Source organism: Squalius cephalus (genome assembly GCF_949319135.1).
Source record: "Squalius cephalus genome assembly, chromosome: 7".
Classification (NCBI taxonomy): Eukaryota; Metazoa; Chordata; class Actinopteri; order Cypriniformes; family Leuciscidae; genus Squalius; species Squalius cephalus.
Genome location: NC_137128.1, coordinates 47408106 through 47428647, shown reverse-complemented (window position 1 = coordinate 47428647; position 20542 = coordinate 47408106). Strand labels below are relative to the sequence as shown.

At 39.5% G+C, this 20542-nt stretch overlaps 1 protein-coding gene across 2 annotated transcripts in view; it reads right to left on the bottom strand.

Annotated features, from left to right (window-relative positions):
* Positions 1–692: 692 nt before the first annotated feature.
* LOC307161972 (inositol-3-phosphate synthase 1-A-like) overlaps positions 693–20542 on the bottom strand; it is a 21718-nt gene continuing 1868 nt past the window's right edge. Inside the window, exons 2-12 of one of the 2 annotated variants that reach the window (XM_079876985.1) lie at positions 20031–20270; positions 19777–19895; positions 10668–10829; positions 10342–10471; positions 9185–9378; positions 8471–8620; positions 4664–4879; positions 3950–4114; positions 3654–3767; positions 3076–3293; positions 693–2327 (exon numbers count right to left, since the gene is read on the bottom strand). In XM_079876985.1, the coding sequence (XP_079733111.1) occupies positions 2132–2327; positions 3076–3293; positions 3654–3767; positions 3950–4114; positions 4664–4879; positions 8471–8620; positions 9185–9378; positions 10342–10471; positions 10668–10829; positions 19777–19884 (1653 nt within the window). In that variant the 5' untranslated portion in view covers positions 19885–19895; positions 20031–20270 and the 3' untranslated portion in view covers positions 693–2131. Of the gene's footprint in view, positions 2328–3075; positions 3294–3653; positions 3768–3949; positions 4115–4663; positions 4880–8470; positions 8621–9184; positions 9379–10341; positions 10472–10667; positions 10830–19776; positions 19901–20030; positions 20271–20542 lie in introns of both variants that reach the window. The other variant, XM_079876984.1, reaches the window with a different exon arrangement.

Sequence of the window (20542 nt, the reverse complement as noted above, 5' to 3'; positions counted from 1 at the left end):
GCGTGATCCGGCGCAAACGTTCCCTGGTGCTATTTTGCAGTTTCAGAAAACAATTCCTCCACTGACCAGGAGAAACCTCGTCTAAAGTCAGCGGCGCGTTCAGAGGCTATTTTAAGGGCGCATGCTTGGCCATAATGTAGCGTGAGCACAACACACACACACACACTTCTCTCATCTACACAGACGCAGCAGTTTTCATTTTTAGAAAACCATACATTATTACAAGGAACAATATTACCACACGAGGGAAATCATTGTTGTGTCCATGAAGAAGTGAAAAAATAAGCATAAATCTAGCTTACACATTTACCCAGATTATCATACGCCTGTTTAACCGAAGCTAATTTGGGTGTGTTTCTCCATCCCCAATGTCACTTCTCTGTGTTTTACGGCCCTGACGAGAGCGTCGGTCTCCTCGGCTGTGAACCGCTCCTGGCAAATCCGCCGTTATAATAGCAATCCGCCATGGAACAAGCGCGCCTGCTCTTAAAGGGAATGTGAGATGTCGCTCTGATTGGTTTATTTCACGTTACGCCCAAACCACACCTATGAATAATGAAGCGACTTCAGACCAACACATTCTAGATTTGCGAGATCCGCCCACAAAGTTACTTGCGTTTAGCGTTTGATACTTGCGTTTAAGATCGTTAAAATAGGGCCCATAATGTGCACACTATTGAAAAAAAAAAGCTTGACATATTTTTGTATATATTTTTAAGAATATTCTGTTAAACAGGAGAGATGTTGTGATGTGTAATACATTATGGGCGATTACCGGGAATGCATGTCATGTTGATGTGAGGATGCTGTCGAGTAACACTCCAACCTCGAACTTACATGTCTAGATCTCCGTTGTTTACAAAAGGATGTTTATTGACTGTATGAAGTGAAAAAAGAAATGCATTTATGTTTGTTTTACGTATGTAACAGCCTGTGTGCGAGACACAGTGAAATGAACTGACGTCACAGGTTATTTGCCTATGACAATTATTTACATATCGTACCACGTGCACAACGTGCGGACCTATTCAATACACCAGTGTTTATTGTTTACAGTGTTACAGGGTGTTACAGAGTATGCAAACTGTAATTTAAGACATTTTGCAAAACTTTTTTTTTCATGGCTGAAAACAGACTAATTTCACACACAGCAGAACAAGGGGCTGAAAAACACGTTCACACAGAACGGGAGAAGAAAAGCAGCGAGAAATGTCTTTTGATTTAGTCATTTATGGATCACGAACAAATCAGGTCTCATCACTTCCGCTTCCGCCCGTCCGAGAACGTGTTCGCGCTAACATCGCTCGGTGTCTTTGTTTTCGCCGTTTTATTCGTTCAAATATCTAAATGTTAGTAAGACGAAGAAATATAAAAATAAAATAGTCACTATTAAACAAAAATAGTTGTTAAATCCATTAAATCGGAATATTAGTAGCCAATCAGTGAATCGTCACCATTCTAAAATTTAAAAGGCATCGTTTACAAAAACCCAATTTCTGAAAAACTATTATGAATCTAAAATTATTAATATTTATCCACTCACTATGGTAGCCTAATATCCTGTTAAAATTGTTATTTATTTAAGTCTAATTTGTGTCATTGTATTTATTTTAATCTATTTAATAAATGAAAAACTATTTTTCTTTGAATCACATTTTTAAAAAAATAATTTTTAGTCAGCGATTTTAATCTAATTCATTCATTTGAATAATATTACTTATTTTTCTCCGTCGCTCCCAGTTTTGTGCTATATTTTTATATTAGTATAAAAGCGAAACCCCGTCCCGAAATGACTCAACCCAATGACTTTCATCATCATTTTCTACTGCATTTATTTACCAAACTTTTCAGGAATGATGTTTTTTCTTCATTTTGTTTCACCAACAGAAACTAGTGTTTTTTCCTCAGTGCATTAATAATGTACAAAACCTGGAAAAAAATGGTTGAGAAAGCATGGATTCAGAAGTACAGTACTCACTAAACAAGAACAGAAGCCATTCATATTTTCATAGTCAGATGCATATCCATAAATCAGTTAGGGATGTGCATTCGTAAAGGACTGTAATGCAAAACTTCTACTTAAAACAGTGGTAAACGTTAAGGTCTGGTTTGTTGTCATGCTTCGAGGTTTCTATGAGACTGAGTGCTGCATCTTCTCATGACTTTTGATCTCCATGTATTTGGCGGACTGATAAGCGCTGATGTGGTCGATCTTCCCGTTGATGAGGACGGGATGCTGGATGTGGTTTTCCGGGGAACGCATGAAGCTCTTCTCCATCTTGTGCTCCAGCTGCATGTGATTCTGAGGCGGGAGACCGAGACAAGCCCTGCACAACACACACAAACACTCAATATCAGGCATGATTTAACACTCATCCTTCACTCGGGTCATTCTGACCCTAAACAATAAAAAAAAAAAATTGGTGTTTTATCAGAGGGGTCCGAGACTCCAGGACTTTTGTCGCACTTGAACCACGAATACACGGGTAAAAACTAAAAATGCTCAAAATTCAAACCTAAAATGCTAAAACTTTGTTTTAAAATGTAATTTAAAGACATTTATAATGTCTACATGTATATCTGAATGCACACTGAAGTTAATTGGCTTTAGGACCCAGCGGAACAGCTCATTTACTCCATATAGAGATATAAGGACATCTAGAGTCATGAAATATCATCTTATATTATTATTGTTCCACAAGAGGTTGGCAAAGACACACTATGTAAGAAATTTAGAGCTGAATTAAAAGGTTTATGCATGAAATTGTGGGTAATTTTCAATTTAAGTTGAATGAATGTGAGGAATGTGCTTAAATTACTATTTATTTATTTATTATTTATTGATCAAATCTAGTAATTTAAAGGTAAATAAAAGAATAATATAACCAGAAATCTCCCAAAAAATTGCATTAAAAAATAGAGAAAATATTCTAAAAATGTAATAAAATAAGCTTTCTGGACAAAAAAAAAAAAAAGTATAATTTTAGGGCTTCGGGTCATTTTGACCCGCGAGGGAAAGATGTGTTCCAGAGCGCGAGGGAGGGTTAAAGGCGGTCGCCACAGATTTCCTCTCACCTCATGACGTTTTCGATGCACGCGCGCTGACGGAAGAAGGCGTTGACCACCGGCGCCCCCTGTGGCACGAGCGGGGCTTTACACAGGAAGCTGAGCAGTGACAGGACGCTGTGGAAACTCTGGAAAACCGGATCCTCACGAGTGCAGAACGTGATTCTCTGACACAGCTCTGTCAGGATCACCAGATCCAGGATAATGGGACTGGCCAGCAGAGAGTCCTGTAATCAGCACAATACATTCAATTCACATGTATTTGTATAGCGCTTTTCACAACACACATCGTTTCAAAGCAGCTTTACAGAAAATGTACATATACAAAATCACAGTTAGCGAAAAAGCTATTAATTTAAACAATGTAATCATTTAATGCAGAAACAATGAACTCATTGAAGTAATGAATACTTGTTTGTTAACAAATGATTATGACATTTAGAAACATGTAGCATTGTTGCGTGTTGATTCAGAGTTGCATGAAAAGCGATCCACTGTATTCATAATCAACAGTCCTGACTTCTTTGATGATTTCAGTTAATTAGACACGCTTATTGCTGAACATTCCTGCATGATTAGCGGCTGACCTCGCAGGTGTTGTGCATGGCGATGGTGTTGGTTCCTCCCATCATGATCTCGGAGGTGTACTCGTCCATCGCACGCTTGCTGTCGCCCACATAGGGCACATATTTAATAACCACCTGTTCAGACACACAATCCACAGGAGACATTTGATTTAGCTCGGATATTATATTTACATTGCATCTTTCCTTGTAGGATACTGGTAGTACACACACACACACACACACACACACACACACACACACACACACACACACACACACACACACACACACACACACACACACACACACACACTCACGCAGTGGTCAGGCTTCTCCCCGGGCCGGAACAGGATGGGGTTGGACCGCACGATGTCGTCCACCACGTTACTCTTCGAGATCTCCTTGGAGCGAAACTGCTGCGGCGCCGAGAGGTTCAGCCCGTCGTTGTTCCCGAGATGATTATAACTCACTATACAAGTTGGCTGAAAACATTCAAAATAAAAAATTATACCAGAAAATTATATCTGTGCTTTAAAGAAAAAAAGAGACACCAATACATTTGTTAAAGAGCATCTGTTCTGCTTTTCCTCATGTTCATCTGTGTTTAGTGTGTAATGATCATGAAGAAGCTCCAGTTCTTCTCTATATCAGAGTCAGTGTTCCTGAACCCCTGAAACGCGACGAACACGTCACAATATTCCTCATTATAATAATTCATGCGCAGAATAAAGGGGCGGGGCCTGGTTGAGTTAGTCAGTAGTGTGTTAAACTGGCGGTTATGGTAAGGGGCGGGGCATTTCCCAAACACACTCGAAGCGCTCGACCAATCACAACACACTGATCCAGCCGACCAATCAGAGCACAGTGTGCTTTTCAGAAGGAGGGGCTTCATAGAGACAGGAAGTAAACAGAGCGTTACTGACAGACTGGGAAGAGAGGAGCCGCAACAATGGAGAATATGAGGAGAATAATCAACATTACAGCAGGAAAACCTGTTCTAGTAGAGAAACATCATCAAGTGGTTCTCTTACCTTGATTCCAGCACTGACGAGGAAGTCCACCAGAACCGACTTGAGTTTGGTCTGGCCGGATTTGAAGTCGTCTCCGCTGATGAAGACTCCTCGCTGCACGGCCAGATCCACGGCTCCCGGGACAAACGTGTTCTGCGGGGAGCCGTTAATATACGCACAGCCTTCCAGAATACTGGCCACCGCAAACATGGTGGAGGGAGAAACTTCCCCTCCCGTCTGTGCCGAAACACGAGAGGACAGTTAAAGCATCCCGACACAGTCATACAGGAGTTTATCTCTGGTAGTTCATGTTAAGTAAGAGATCATGTTCATCCAGCCGGCTGTTATCTCAGAATAAACCCGACAGGGAGATCAGGATCAGCTCTTCATCAGCCACACACACACACACACACACCTGAAGGGGGTTTATTCTGAGATCACACACACACACACACACACACACCTGAAGGGGGTTTATTCTGAGATCACACACACACACACACACACTCACACACACACACACACACACACACACACACACACACACACACACACACACACACACACATACCTGAAGGGGGTTTGTTCTGAGATAACACACACACACACACACACACACACACACACCTGAAGGGGGTTTATTCTGAGATAACAACCGGCTGGATGTACATTATCCTCTTATTACACGGCTACTTGCCACATAAGTAAATAATTAGACACGAAATATTGATCTGAGTTGAAATGAGTGAGTGTGTAGCGAGTGTGTAGCGAGTGTGTAGCGAGTGTATAGCGAGTGTGTAGCGAGTGTGTAGCGAGTGTGTAGCGAGTGTATAGCGAGTGTATAGAGAGTGTGTAGAGAGTGTGTAGCGAGTGTATAGCGAGTGTATAGCGAGTGTGTAGAGAGTGTGTAGCGAGTGTGTAGCGAGTGTATAGCGAGTGTGTAGCGAGTGTGTAGAGAGTGTGTAGCGAGTGTGTAGCGAGTGTGTAGCGAGTGTATAGCGAGTGTGTAGCGAGTGTGTAGAGAGTGTGTAGCGAGTGTGTAGCGAGTGTGTAGCGAGTGTATAGCGAGTGTGTAGAGAGTGTGTAGCGAGTGTGTAGTGAGTGTGTAGAGAGTGTGTAGCGAGTGTATAGCGAGTGTATAGCGAGTGTGTAGAGAGTGTGTAGCGAGTGTGTAGCGAGTGTATAGCGAGTGTATAGCGAGTGTGTAGAGAGTGTGTAGAGAGTGTGTAGCGAGTGTGTAGCGAGTGTATAGCGAGTGTATAGCGAGTGTGTAGAGAGTGTGTAGAGAGTGTGTAGCGAGTGTATAGCGAGTGTGTAGAGAGTGTGTAGAGTGTGTAGCGAGTGTGTAGCGAGTGTGTAGAGAGTGTGTAGCGAGTGTATAGCGAGTGTATAGCGAGTGTGTAGAGAGTGTGTAGCGAGTGTGTAGCGAGTGTATAGCGAGTGTGTAGCGAGTGTGTAGAGAGTGTGTAGCGAGTGTATAGCGAGTGTATAGCGAGTGTGTAGCGAGTGTGTAGAGAGTGTGTAGCGAGTGTGTAGCGAGTGTGTAGCGAGTGTATAGCGAGTGTGTAGCGAGTGTGTAGAGAGTGTGTAGCGAGTGTGTAGCGAGTGTGTAGCGAGTGTATAGCGAGTGTATAGCGAGTGTGTAGAGAGTGTGTAGCGAGTGTATAGCGAGTGTGTAGAGAGTGTGTAGAGAGTGTGTAGCGAGTGTGTAGCGAGTGTATAGCGAGTGTGTAGAGAGTGTGTAGCGAGTGTGTAGCGAGTGTGTAGCGAGTGTGTAGCGAGTGTATAGCGAGTGTATAGCGAGTGTGTAGAGAGTGTGTAGAGAGTGTGTAGCGAGTGTATAGCGAGTGTATAGCGAGTGTGTAGAGAGTGTGTAGCGAGTGTGTAGCGAGTGTATAGCGAGTGTGTAGCGAGTGTGTAGAGAGTGTGTAGCGAGTGTGTAGCGAGTGTGTAGCGAGTGTATAGCGAGTGTGTAGCGAGTGTGTAGAGAGTGTGTAGCGAGTGTGTAGCGAGTGTGTAGCGAGTGTGTAGCGAGTGTATAGCGAGTGTGTAGAGAGTGTGTAGCGAGTGTGTAGCGAGTGTGTAGAGAGTGTGTAGCGAGTGTGTAGCGAGTGTATAGCGAGTGTATAGCGAGTGTGTAGAGAGTGTGTAGCGAGTGTGTAGCGAGTGTATAGCGAGTGTATAGCGAGTGTATAGCGAGTGTGTAGCGAGTGTGTAGCGAGTGTATAGCGAGTGTGTAGAGAGTGTGTAGCGAGTGTGTAGCGAGTGTGTAGAGAGTGTGTAGCGAGTGTGTAGCGAGTGTATAGCGAGTGTATAGCGAGTGTGTAGAGAGTGTGTAGCGAGTGTGTAGCGAGTGTATAGCGAGTGTATAGCGAGTGTATAGCGAGTGTGTAGAGAGTGTGTAGCGAGTGTGTAGCGAGTGTATAGCGAGTGTATAGCGAGTGTGTAGCGAGTGTGTAGCGAGTGTGTAGAGAGTGTGTAGCGAGTGTATAGCGAGTGTGTAGAGAGTGTGTAGAGAGTGTGTAGCGAGTGTGTAGCGAGTGTGTAGAGAGTGTGTAGCGAGTGTATAGCGAGTGTATAGCGAGTGTGTAGAGAGTGTGTAGCGAGTGTGTAGCGAGTGTATAGCGAGTGTGTAGCGAGTGTGTAGAGAGTGTGTAGCGAGTGTATAGCGAGTGTATAGTGAGTGTGTAGTGAGTGTGTAGAGAGTGTGTAGCGAGTGTGTAGCGAGTGTATAGCGAGTGTGTAGCGAATGTGTAGAGAGTGTGTAGAGAGTGTGTAGCGAGTGTGTAGCGAGTGTATAGCGAGTGTATAGCGAGTGTGTAGAGAGTGTGTAGCGAGTGTATAGCAAGTGTATAGCGAGTGTGTAGAGAGTGTGTAGCGAGTGTGTAGCGAGTGTGTAGTGAGTGTATAGCGAGTGTGTAGCGAGTGTGTAGCGAGTGTGTAGTGAGTGTATAGCGAGTGTGTAGAGAGTGTAATAGCGAGTGTGTAGCGAGTGTGTAGCGAGTGTGTAGCGAGTGTATAGCGAGTGTGTAGCGAGTGTGTAGCGAGTGTGTAGCGAGTGTGTAGCGAGTGTGTAGAGTGTGTAGCGAGTGTGTAGTGAGTGTGTAGTGAGTGTGTAGAGAGTGTAATAGCGAGTGTGTAGCGAGTGTGTAGCGAGTGTGTAGAGAGTGTGTAGAGAGTGTAATAGCGAGTGTGTAGCGAGTGTGTAGCGAGTGTGTAGCGAGTGTGTAGCGAGTGTATAGCGAGTGTGTAGCGAGTGTGTAGCGAGTGTGTAGTGAGTGTGTAGCGAGTGTGTAGTGAGTGTGTAGAGAGTGTGTAGCGAGTGTGTAGCGAGTGTGTAGAGAGTGTGTAGAGAGTGTGTAGCGAGTGTGTAGTGAGTGTGTAGCGAGTGTGTAGCGAGTGTGTAGCGAGTGTGTAGAGAGTGTGTAGAGAGTGTGTAGCGAGTGTGTAGCGAGTGTATAGCGAGTGTGTAGAGAGTCTGTAGCGAGTGTGTAGAGAGTGTGTAGCGAGTGTGTAGTGAGTGTGTAGCGAGTGTGTAGTGAGTGTGTAGAGAGTGTGTAGCGAGTGTGTAGAGAGTGTCTTGTTAACAGATGTAATGTTATTGTATAACACTTTATTTTACAGTGTCATTGTTACATATGTAACATGTACGTACCATAGTAATATCAGTAAATTATGCATAATTACATGCAACTAACCCTCAACCAAACCCTAATCCTATAGTAAGTACATGTAGTTAATTCTTATTAATCAGTACTTAAATATATAATTAACAATGACACCTTAAAGTGTAACCCGCTGTTGTCTAGCGTTAGAGTGAACGCGCACCTCGATGGTGTTCAGCAGATTCTCCGCGGTGTCGTTCACGCCTGGAGCGACGTCACAGAATCTCTCAGTGTTTGCGGTCCAGAGAACGATGACCTTCTCAACGCCGCTCTTCTGTCGGAAGTCACAGATGTCCCTGCGGATCTGAGCCACCTGATACACACACACACACACATCTGCAACATTAGTGAACGTGTGTGTGTGTGTGTGTGTGTGTGTGTGTGAGTGTGTGAGAGTGAGAGTGTGTGTGTCAGTGTGTGTGTGTCAGTGTGTGTGTGTGTGTGTGTGTGTGTGTGTGAGTGAGTGTGTGAGAGTGAGAGTGTGTGTGTCAGTGTGTGTGTGTGTGTGTGTGTGTGTGTGTGAGAGAGAGAGTGTGTGAGTGTGTGTGTGTGTGTGTGTGTGAGAGAGTGTGTGAGTGTGTGTGAGTATGTGTGTGAGTTTGAGTGAGTGTGTGTGTGTGTGTGTGTGTGAGAGTGTGTGTGTGTGAGTATGAGTGAGTGAGTGTGTGAGTGTGTGTGTGTGTGTGTGTGTGTGTGTGTGTGTGTGTGTGTGTGTGTGTGAGTGTGTGTGTGTGTGTGAGTGTGTGTGTAATAAAAATTCAAATTATGTTGAGTAAAAATATTAGTAACATGTTACAATGAATTACTTGAAACCTTATTATAATATGTTACCAAAATGTGTAATAACCACAGTCCCGGTAGAGAGTAACCAGTGCACCTGTTCTGCTTTGGTTCCTCTGATGAGGTGGTCCGCCCGGTGCTCCTGGTTCGCAGCAATGAATTCTGGGATGTATACGGAGGGTCTGGGCTTGAGCTGGTCCATGAGTGGGCGGAGCTTCTCCTGCAGGCTCCAATCCAGAACCTGCGCGCGCTCCATGGCCCCGCCCAGATCCAGAGACGAGATATCCCAGCCTGCATCAGTGATGAGCAACAACAGGAGTGTGAGATGATGGGCTTTATCATACACACAGCGCCAGGCGTCACGCGAGTGTGTTTTGCTAGTTTCAGCCCGACGCAGTTTTCATTTTTCACGTCCTGCGCCGCGCTGTTAAAATAGCAAATGCATTAGCGCTCATCTGTGTGCATGAGCTGCTGGTCTGAGAACGAGTGTGTGTTCTGGAGCATTGATGGAGCGTTGCTATTTTGAGGAACAGAAATACACTGAGCCGTTGACCGACTGAACCCTCTAAAGTCTATGGCGCAATATTATTTATTTTTATTTAAAAGGCGCGTTAATAATGTGCGTCTATAGGCGGGTCCAACAACGCATGCAAACTCTGCTAATTACACACACTCTGCTACTCTGCTTATTACACACACAGCGGCACACAAACATGCCAAGTATTAAAAATAAAAGGATTACAATGTAAAAGTATTAAGTATTAATATTGTGTACATAAAGATATGGTAAATCCGGCTTGTCCCGTAGATGGTCTGCTTGAGCTTTAACCTCTCTCACACACACACACACAAACACACACACACACACACACACACACACACACACACACACATCTGTTTCCTCGCTAGAGAAGCGTTCAGTTTTTCCGCTCTCAAATTCCGCCGTGTAAATAGCGAATCCGCCATGGCGCGAGCGCAACTGGCTTTTAAAGGGAATGTGAGACGAGACTCTGATTGGTTTATTTCACGTCACGCCCAAAACACACCCATTACTCATTAAGAGAATAGACACGACTCTTTTAGACCATGCGCCGGGAGCGCCGACCATTTGTCCCGTGGTTAAACTAGCAAAAGTGGATTCGGACGCCCTAAGTGCACTTGCTTTAGAACATGAGCTTAGATCGTTAAAATAGGGGCCAAAGACCGGCTCAAAACGACCTTCATCAAATGTTTGTTCTTTATCGCTGTGTTTACCGTCGAACACGATGTCATTGGGATGCACCATCGGCAGCAGATCTCGGAAGGGAACGTAAACCTCTCCGTCAGGTCCCGATCCCAAACACACCGTGGAAGATTCCAGCAGTGAGCCGTAGTAATTCGCTTTCTGAAAGAAGGACAATACAAGATATTTACAAAGATTACTAAATACTCGATCAAACTAACGTTTATTAATGGGACCTTGTTACCCACGTCTTTTCTTCCACAGATTAATACTTAATTAATATTGCATTTGCTCCATTTTGTTGGGTTAGGGTTATTTCTGTTGTATACAAATAAATGTGAATTGAATTGAATTGTACCTTCACACCAGTCTTGGTTTTCCAGGTCAGGCCCAGTTTGTTGGCCAGGACAGCAGCAGTGACCGTGGTCCCGTTATTCCCACCCCATCCCACCAGCATCACTCCCAGTCTGGGAACCGTCCTCTCCGTGCGGAAGGTGAACTCGGTGCTGGACGGCGTCACCTGAACAACACACACATTTAAAAGTCACAGCTAACAAAAATATGTTGCTAACACTTTACAATACTGTTCATTAGTTAAAGGTGCAGTCTGTAAGATTGGCTAGTGGTGGACATAGGTACTGCAGTCCAATTCAAAATATCAGAGATCGCTGCTTAACTACCTTAACTAAGAATGAACAATACTTCTATAGCATTTATTAATCTTAGTTAATATTAATTTCAACATTTACCAATACATTATTAAAATCAAAGGTTGTATTTGTTAACATTAGTTAATGCACTGTGAACTAACATGAACAAACAATGAACAGCTGTATTTTTAATAACTAATATTACCTAGATTAACTAATATAGTAACAAATGTATGGCTCATAGTTAGTTCATGTTAGTTAATATATGAACTAATGTTAACTAATTAACCTTATTGTAAAGTGTTTCCAGTATTACACCGTAATTCTTTTTAGTGAATCATGTGTAGAAGTTTGTACCAGTTCCAGTGAAGTCCTGACAAAAACTCAGCCTTGAATGGAAAAGATATTGTTGTTTATTATTTTTCGAGGCATGTGACAGAACAGAGTCTCCCAGATGAGAAGAGTCCTTGTGGATGTTATGTCTTGTATATAGAACAAAAGATAATGTCTAATTTGCATAAAGAACAGAATACGATGTTCGGATGCTGCAAGACTCTTGTAAAACTCAACGTCAACTGATTATCTGTATAGTGTTTGTGAATCTTAAGTTAGTTCGAGGCTGGATCCTCTTACTCATTTTCTATGGCCTCTAGAAGTGTGGAGAACTTGAACTTGAATTTTTACTCCTGGTCTTCATTGAGCTTACTGGTTTCTTTATGTGGTTTAACGGTAATTCCCCTACTATACAACAATTCATTCCCTCGCTTTACTAAATTGTGCGCACAATATAATTCGTTCCCTCGTCTTACGAAATCGTGCGGACGATACAATAATTCATTCCCTCGTTTTACTAAATCGTGCGCATGATGATTATTGGAAGCACGTCTGGGAGCTTTTAAGGATGATTAAATTGCTTATCACTTTTGATCAATAGGTGGCGCTGTTGTGTGGTCACTGTGAGGAGCCAATGACACACAGGATGATCTGAGACTATTTCGGTAAAACCAGACCGACGGTCTAGGAGGAGTTTAAAAAAGTACTTTTTCAAAGAAATTCAAAATGGCGGACAGCTAGTTCGACCGGATATAGCAATAACTGGTGTCATAATTCTCGGCGTGACTCAAGGAATCTGTCAAGTTTCATTAAAATAGGCTAAATTAATCAAAAACTATTAGCATTTTTTTAAACTTCATTATAATTTTGACCAGAAGGTGGCGGTGTTCCGGAACTTTTTGAGGACCTTCAGGGCACGGTGCCGACGACACACACCGAGATTCGTAATGATACGCTAATGCATGCGCAAATTCAAAATGGCCGACGCCCAGAATGGCCGATATGGGAACATTGGGTGTCACTCGACTTGGTATTCTGCTCTGAATCAAAAGAGACCAGTTTTTTAGGCAAACTGTTCAGAAGTTATAAGCATAAAGAGCAATTTTCATACCTCCTGGCCAGTAGGTGGCGCTGTGCTGAAATGCAACGTCACCTTATTATGACATGAACCAAATTTGGTCTGAATACGCTAAAGCACCGCAGAGATTTGAGTCCAATTTGGCGTGCTCTTCATCAAATTAGTGTGCACGTTATTCGAGAATGATAACTTTTGATAACTTTGATAATTTTGATAACTAGTTCGGAAAAAGTCGATTTTTCATGACAGAAAATTACATGCAATTGAATCACCTTGAACCAAAGAATAAGAGCAAAAAAATGTGTCTTTAGCCCTCAGGGTTATTAGCATGAAGGGACATTTTGGAGTTAGAGACTTTAAATTGTTTGCACAATATAATAATTCACTCCCTGGTTTACTAAATCTTGCGCACAATATAATAATTCGCTCCCTGGTTTACTAAATCTTGCGCACAATATAATAATTCGCTCCCTGGTTTACTAAATCTTGCGCACAATATAATAATTCGCTCCCTGGTTTACTAAATCTTGCGCACAATATAATAATTCGCTCCCTGGTTTACTAAATCTTGCGCACAATATAATAATTTGCTCCCTGGTTTACTAAATCTTGCGCACAATATAATAATTCGCTCCCTGGTTTACTAAATCTTGCGCACAATATAATAATTTGCTCCCTGGTTTACTAAATCTTGCGCACAATATAATAATTCGCTCCCTGGTTTACTAAATCTTGCGCACAATATAATAATTCGCTCCCTGGTTTACTAAATCTTGCGCACAATATAATAATTTGCTCCCTGGTTTACTAAATCGTGCACACAATATAATAATTCGCTCCCTGGTTTACTAAATCTTGCGCACAATATAATAATTCGCTCCCTGGTTTACTAAATCTTGCGCACAATATAATAATTCGCTCCCTGGTTTACTAAATCTTGCGCACAATATAATAATTTGCTCCCTGGTTTACTAAATCTTGCGCACAATATAATAATTCGCTCCCTGGTTTACTAAATCTTGCGCACAATATAATAATTCGCTCCCTGGTTTACTAAATCGTGCACACAATATAATAATTCGCTCCCTGGTTTACTAAATCTTGCGCACAATATAATAATTCGCTCCCTGGTTTACTAAATCTTGCGCACAATATAATAATTCGCTCCCTGGTTTACTAAATCGTGCGCACAATATAATAATTCGCTCCCTGGTTTACTAAATCGTGCACACAATATAATAATTCGCTCCCTGGTTTACTAAATCTTGCGCACAATATAATAATTCGCTCCCTGGTTTACTAAATCTTGCGCACAATATAATAATTCGCTCCCTGGTTTACTAAATCTTGCGCACAATATAATAATTCGCTCCCTGGTTTACTAAATCTTGCGCACAATATAATAATTCGCTCCCTGGTTTACTAAATCTTGCGCACAATATAATAATTTGCTCCCTGGTTTACTAAATCTTGCACACAATATAATAATTCGCTCCCTGGTTTACTAAATCTTGCGCACAATATAATAATTCGCTCCCTGGTTTACTAAATCTTGCGCACAATATAATAATTCGCTCCCTGGTTTACTAAATCTTGTGCACGATATAATAATTCGCTCCCTGGTTTACTAAATCGTGCACACAATATAATAATTCGCTCCCTGGTTTACTAAATCGTGCACACAATATAATAATTCGCTCCCTGGTTTACTAAATCGTGCACACAATATAATAATTCGCTCCCTGGTTTACTAAATCTTGCGCACAATATAATAATTCGCTCCCTGGTTTACAAAATCTTGCGCACAATATAATAATTCGCTCCCTGGTTTACTAAATCTTGTGCACGATATAATAATTCGCTCCCTGGTTTACTAAATCTTGCGCACAATATAATAATTCGCTCCCTGGTTTACTAAATCTTGCGCACAATATAATAATTCGCTCCCTCGTTTTACTAAATCTTGCGCACAATATAATAATTCGCTCCCTGGTTTACTAAATCTTGCGCACAATATAATAATTCGCTCCCTGGTTTACTAAATCTTGCGCATGATATAATAATTCGTTCCCTAAATCGTGTGCACGATATAATAATTAATTCCCTCGTTTTACTAAATCTTGCGCATGATATAATAATTAGTTCCCTCCTTTAATAAATTGTGTGCACGGTATAATTCGTTCCCTCGTTTTACTAAATTGTGTACTTCGATATAATAATTTGTTTCCTCGTTTTACTAAATAGTGCGCACAATATAATAATTCGTTCCCTCGTTTTACTAAATCGTGCACACAATATAATAATTCGTTTCCTCGTTTTACTAAATCGTGCGCACAATATAATAATTCGTTCCCTCGTTTTACTAAATCGTGCACACAATATAATAATTCGTTCCCTCGTTTTACTAAATTGTGCACACAATATAATAATTCGTTCCCTCGTTTTACTAAATCGTGCACACAATATAATAATTCGTTTCCTCGTTTTACTAAATCGTGCACACAATATAATAATTCGTTTCCTCGTTTTACTAAATCGTGCACACAATATAATAATTCGTTCCCTCGTTTTACTAAATCGTGCACACAATATATTAATTCGTTTCCTCGTTTTACTAAATTGTGCACACAATATAATAATTTGTTTCCTCGTTTTACTAAATCGTGCACACAATATAATAATTCGTTCCCTCGTTTTACTAAATCGTGCACACAATATAATAATTCGTTTCCTCGTTTTACTAAATCGTGCACACAATATATTAATTCGTTCCCTCGTTTTACTAAATTGTGCACACAATATAATAATTCGTTCCCTCGTTTTACTAAATCGTGCACACAATATAATAATTCGTTTCCTCGTTTTACTAAATCGTGCACACAATATAATAATTCGTTCCCTCGTTTTACTAAATCGTGCACACAATATATTAATTCGTTTCCTCGTTTTACTAAATTGTGCACACAATATAATAATTTGTTTCCTCGTTTTACTAAATCGTGCACACAATATAATAATTCGTTCCCTCGTTTTACTAAATCGTGCACACAATATAATAATTCGTTTCCTCGTTTTACTAAATCGTGCACACAATATATTAATTCGTTTCCTCGTTTTACTAAATTGTGCACACAATATAATAATTCGTTCCCTCGTTTTACTAAATCGTGCACACAATATAATAATTCGTTCCCTCGTTTTACTAAATCGTGCACACAATATATTAATTCGTTTCCTCGTTTTACTAAATTGTGCACACAATATAATAATTCGTTCCCTCGTTTTACTAAATCGTGCACACAATATATTAATTCGTTCCCTCGTTTTACTAAATCGTGCACACAATATAATAATTCGTTTCCTCGTTTTACTAAATCGTGCACACAATATAATAATTCGTTCCCTCGTTTTACTAAATCGTGCACACAATATATTAATTCGTTTCCTCGTTTTACTAAATTGTGCACACAATATAATAATTTGTTTCCTCGTTTTACTAAATCGTGCACACAATATAATAATTCGCTCCCTCGTTTTACTAAATCGTGCACACAATATAATAATTCGTTCCCTCGTTTTACTAAATCGTGCACACAATATATTAATTCGTTTCCTCGTTTTACTAAATTGTGCACACAATATAATAATTTGTTTCCTCGTTTTACTAAATCGTGCACACAATATAATAATTCGTTCCCTCGTTTTACTAAATCGTGCACACAATATAATAATTCGTTCCCTCGTTTTACTAAATCGTGCACACAATATAATAATTTGTTTCCTCGTTTTACTAAATCGTGCACACAATATAATAATTCGTTCCCTCGTTTTACTAAATCGTGCACACAATATAATAATTTGTTCCCTCGTTTTACTAAATCGTGCACACAATATAATAATTCGTTCCCTCGTTTTACTAAATCGTGCACACAATATAATAATTAGTTTCCTCGTTTTACTAAATCGTGCACACAATATAATAATTCGTTCCCTCGTTTTACTAAATCGTGCACACAATATAATAATTCGTTTCCTCGTTTTACTAAATCGTGCACACAATATAATAATTCGTTCCCTCGTTTTACTAAATCGTGCACACAATATAATAATTCGTTCCCTCGTTTTACTAAATCGTGCACACAATATAATAATTCGCTCCCTCGTTTTACTAAATCGTGCACAATATAATAATTCGCTCCCTCGTTTTACTAAATCGTGCACACAATATAATAATTTGTTTCCTCGTTTTACTAAATCGTGCACACAATATAATAATTCGCTCCCTCGTTTTACTAAATTGTGCACACAATATATTAATTCGCTCCCTCGTTTTACTAAATTGTGCACACAATATATTTTGTTCCGTCCTTTTACTAAATCGTATGCACAATATAATAATTCGTTCCCTCGTTTTACTAAATCTTGTGCACACAATATAATTTGTTCCGTCCTTTTACTAAATCGTGCACACAATATAATTTGTTCCGTCCTTTTACTAAATCGTGCACACAATATAATAATTCGTTCCCTCGTTTTACTAAATCGTGCACACAATATAATAATTCGTTCCCTCGTTTTTACTAAATCGTGCACACAATATAATAATTCGTTCCCTCGTTTTACTAAATTGTGCACACAATATAATAATTCGTTCCCTCGTTTTACTAAATCGTGCACACAATATAATAATTCGTTCCCTCGTTTTTACTAAATCGTGCACACAATATAATAATTCGTTCCCTCGTTTTACTAAATTGTGCACACAATATAATAATTCGCTCCCTCGTTTTACTAAATTGTGCACACAATATAATAATTCGTTTCCTCGTTTTACTAAATTGTGCACACAATATAATAATTCGCTCCCTCGTTTTACTAAATTGTGCACACAATATAATAATTCGCTCCCTCGTTTTACTAAATTGTGCACACAATATAATAATTCGCTCCCTCGTTTTACTAAATTGTGCACACAATATAATAATTCGCTCCCTCGTTTTACTAAATTGTGCACACAATATAATAATTCGTTTCCTCGTTTTACTAAATTGTGCACACAATATAATAATTCGCTCCCTCGTTTTACTAAATTGTGCACACAATATAATAATTCGTTTCCTCGTTTTACTAAATTGTGCACACAATATAATAATTCGCTCCCTCGTTTTACTAAATTGTGCACACAATATAATAATTCGCTCCCTCGTTTTACTAAATTGTGCACACAATATAATAATTCGCTCCCTCGTTTTACTAAATTGTGCACACAATATAATAATTCGTTTCCTCGTTTTACTAAATTGTGCACACAATATAATAATTCGCTCCCTCGTTTTACTAAATTGTGCACACAATATAATAATTCGCTCCCTCGTTTTACTAAATTGTGCACACAATATAATAATTCGCTCCCTCGTTTTACTAAATTGTGCACACAATATAATAATTCGCTCCCTCGTTTTACTAAATTGTGCACACAATATAATAATTCGCTCCCTCGTTTTACTAAATTGTGCACACAATATAATAATTCGCTCCCTCGTTTTACTAAATCGTGCACACAATATAATAATTCGCTCCCTCGTTTTACTAAATTGTGCACACAATATAATAATTCGCTCCCTCGTTTTACTAAATTGTGCACACAATATAATAATTCGCTCCCTCGTTTTACTAAATTGTGCACACAATATAATAATTCCTTTACTCATTTTACTAAATCTTGTGCATGATATAATAATTAATTCCCTCGTTTTAAATCGTGCACACAATATAATTCGTTCCCTCGTTTTACTAAATCGTGCGCACAATATAATAATTCGTTCCCTCATTTTACTAAATCGTGCGCACAATATAATAATTCGTTCCCTCATTTTACTAAATCGTGCACAATATAATTAATTCGCTCCCTCGTTTTACTAAATCGTGCACACAATATAATAATTAGTTCCCTCCTTTAATAAATTGTGTGCACGGTATAATTCGTTCCCTCATTTTACTAAATCGTGCGCACAATATAATAATTCGTTCCCTCATTTTACTAAATCGTGCACAATATAATTAATTCGCTCCCTCGTTTTACTAAATCGGGCACAATATAATTAATTCGCTCCCTCGTTTTACTAAATCGTGCACAATATAATTAATTCGTTCCCTCGTTTTACTAAATCGTGCACACAATATAATTAATTCGCTCCCTCGTTTTACTAAATCTTGCACACAATATAATAATTCGTTCCCTCGTTTTACTAAATCGTGCGCACAATATAATAATTCGTTCCCTCATTTTACTAAATCGTGCACAATATAATTAATTCGCTCCCTCGTTTTACTAAATCCTGCACAATATAATTAATTCGCTCCCTCGTTTTACTAAATCGTGTGCACAATATAATAATTCGTTCCCTCGTTTTACTAAATCGTGTGCACAATATAATAATTCGTTACTCATTTTACTAATTCTTGTGCATGTTATAATAATTAATTCCCTCATTTTACTAAATCGTGCACAATATAATTAATTCGCTCCCTCGTTTTACTAAATCCTGCACAATATAATTAATTCGCTCCCTCGTTTTACTAAATCCTGCACAATATAATTAATTCGCTCCCTCGTTTTACTAAATCGTGTGCACAATATAATAATTCGTTCCCTCATTTTACTAAATCGTGCACAATATAATAATTCGTTACTCATTTTACTAATTCTTGTGCATGTTATAATAATTAATTCCCTCATTTTACTAAATCGTGTGCACAATATAATAATTCGCTCCCTCGTTTTACTAAATCGTGTGCACAATATAATAATTCGTTACTCATTTTACTAATTCTTGTGCATGTTATAATAATTAATTCCCTCATTTTACTAAATCTTGTGCATGATATAATAATTAATTCCCTCGTTTTACTAAATCGTGTGCACAATATAATAATTCGCTCCCTCGTTTTACTAAATCGTGCGCACAATATAATAATTCGTTCCCTCGTTTTACTAAATCGTGCACACAATATAATAATTCGTTCCCTCGTTTTACTAAATCTTGCGGATGATATAACAATTCATTCTAACATCAATGGGGACTAACAATTGTTTGGCTACCCACATTCTTCAAAATATCTTCTTTTGTGCAGAACAGAAAAATAAAGTCGTACAGGTTTGGAACAACTTGAGGGTGAGTAAATGATGACAGGATTTTTGAGTGAGCTGGCTCTTTAAGAGAACTTTAACGCCCGTTCCCTGTGAGAGATGGAGTGTTTAAAAATGTTGTTAAATAGTGACATGTCAGCGACTCAAACAAGGAACAAAATGCAATGCAATTTTATCATTCACACAAACTATCCTAATAAAACACTCACAATCCAGACAGAAATCCATCAGTTTATTAAAGATATTAAGCACTTACAGTGAGCGCGTCTCCATCTCTGCACACACACGCAGTGTGATAACAGTAACGAGACTCGATGTATTTCTCTGTGTATTTCACATCAGCGCTGTTGATACGAACTTGCATGATGATGATGATGAACCTGCAACATAGTAAATAACGGAGCATCACTAACACAACAGATTTTTATTCATTCAAATCCAAATGTACAGAGTAGTTAAATAAATCATATTGCACTTAATATATTCTTGACTAATTTCAGCAGTAGACATACCTTTAAAGTTTCCAGAGCAGAATAAAAAAGTAGCTATCTCTCAGCGTAGAATAAAGTCCTTTTAAAGCTGTGTGTGTCGAGTGTGCGCAGGTTCGTCACCTGATCCGCTGAAAGTGTGTCGCACTTGGCTTTCACTGGTCGCGCGCCGGACTCATTTATCGCGCGGAGGAGGAGCCACAGACACCTTCTCGATTCTTCCACTCGTGGACCAAAATGTGATGATTTATGATTCGGGAGTCTGTAAGACAAAAGCAGGAGTCCGCGCGTGCGGTGAATGGATAACATGAACAATCACTACTGTAATAACTGTAATATGCGCATATTTAATGCTGTAGAGATGCAGCCACTAACTTTGTGTAAAAATATGCACAAATAAATAAACTACACGTATAAAGCATGCATAATAGTAGATATTAACATTGAGACAAAATAATTTTTACATCAGAAGTTAAGAATTTCAATGCATTGTTCTTATTATCTTAAAAACGATACACTGGGTCGTCCTGCCCT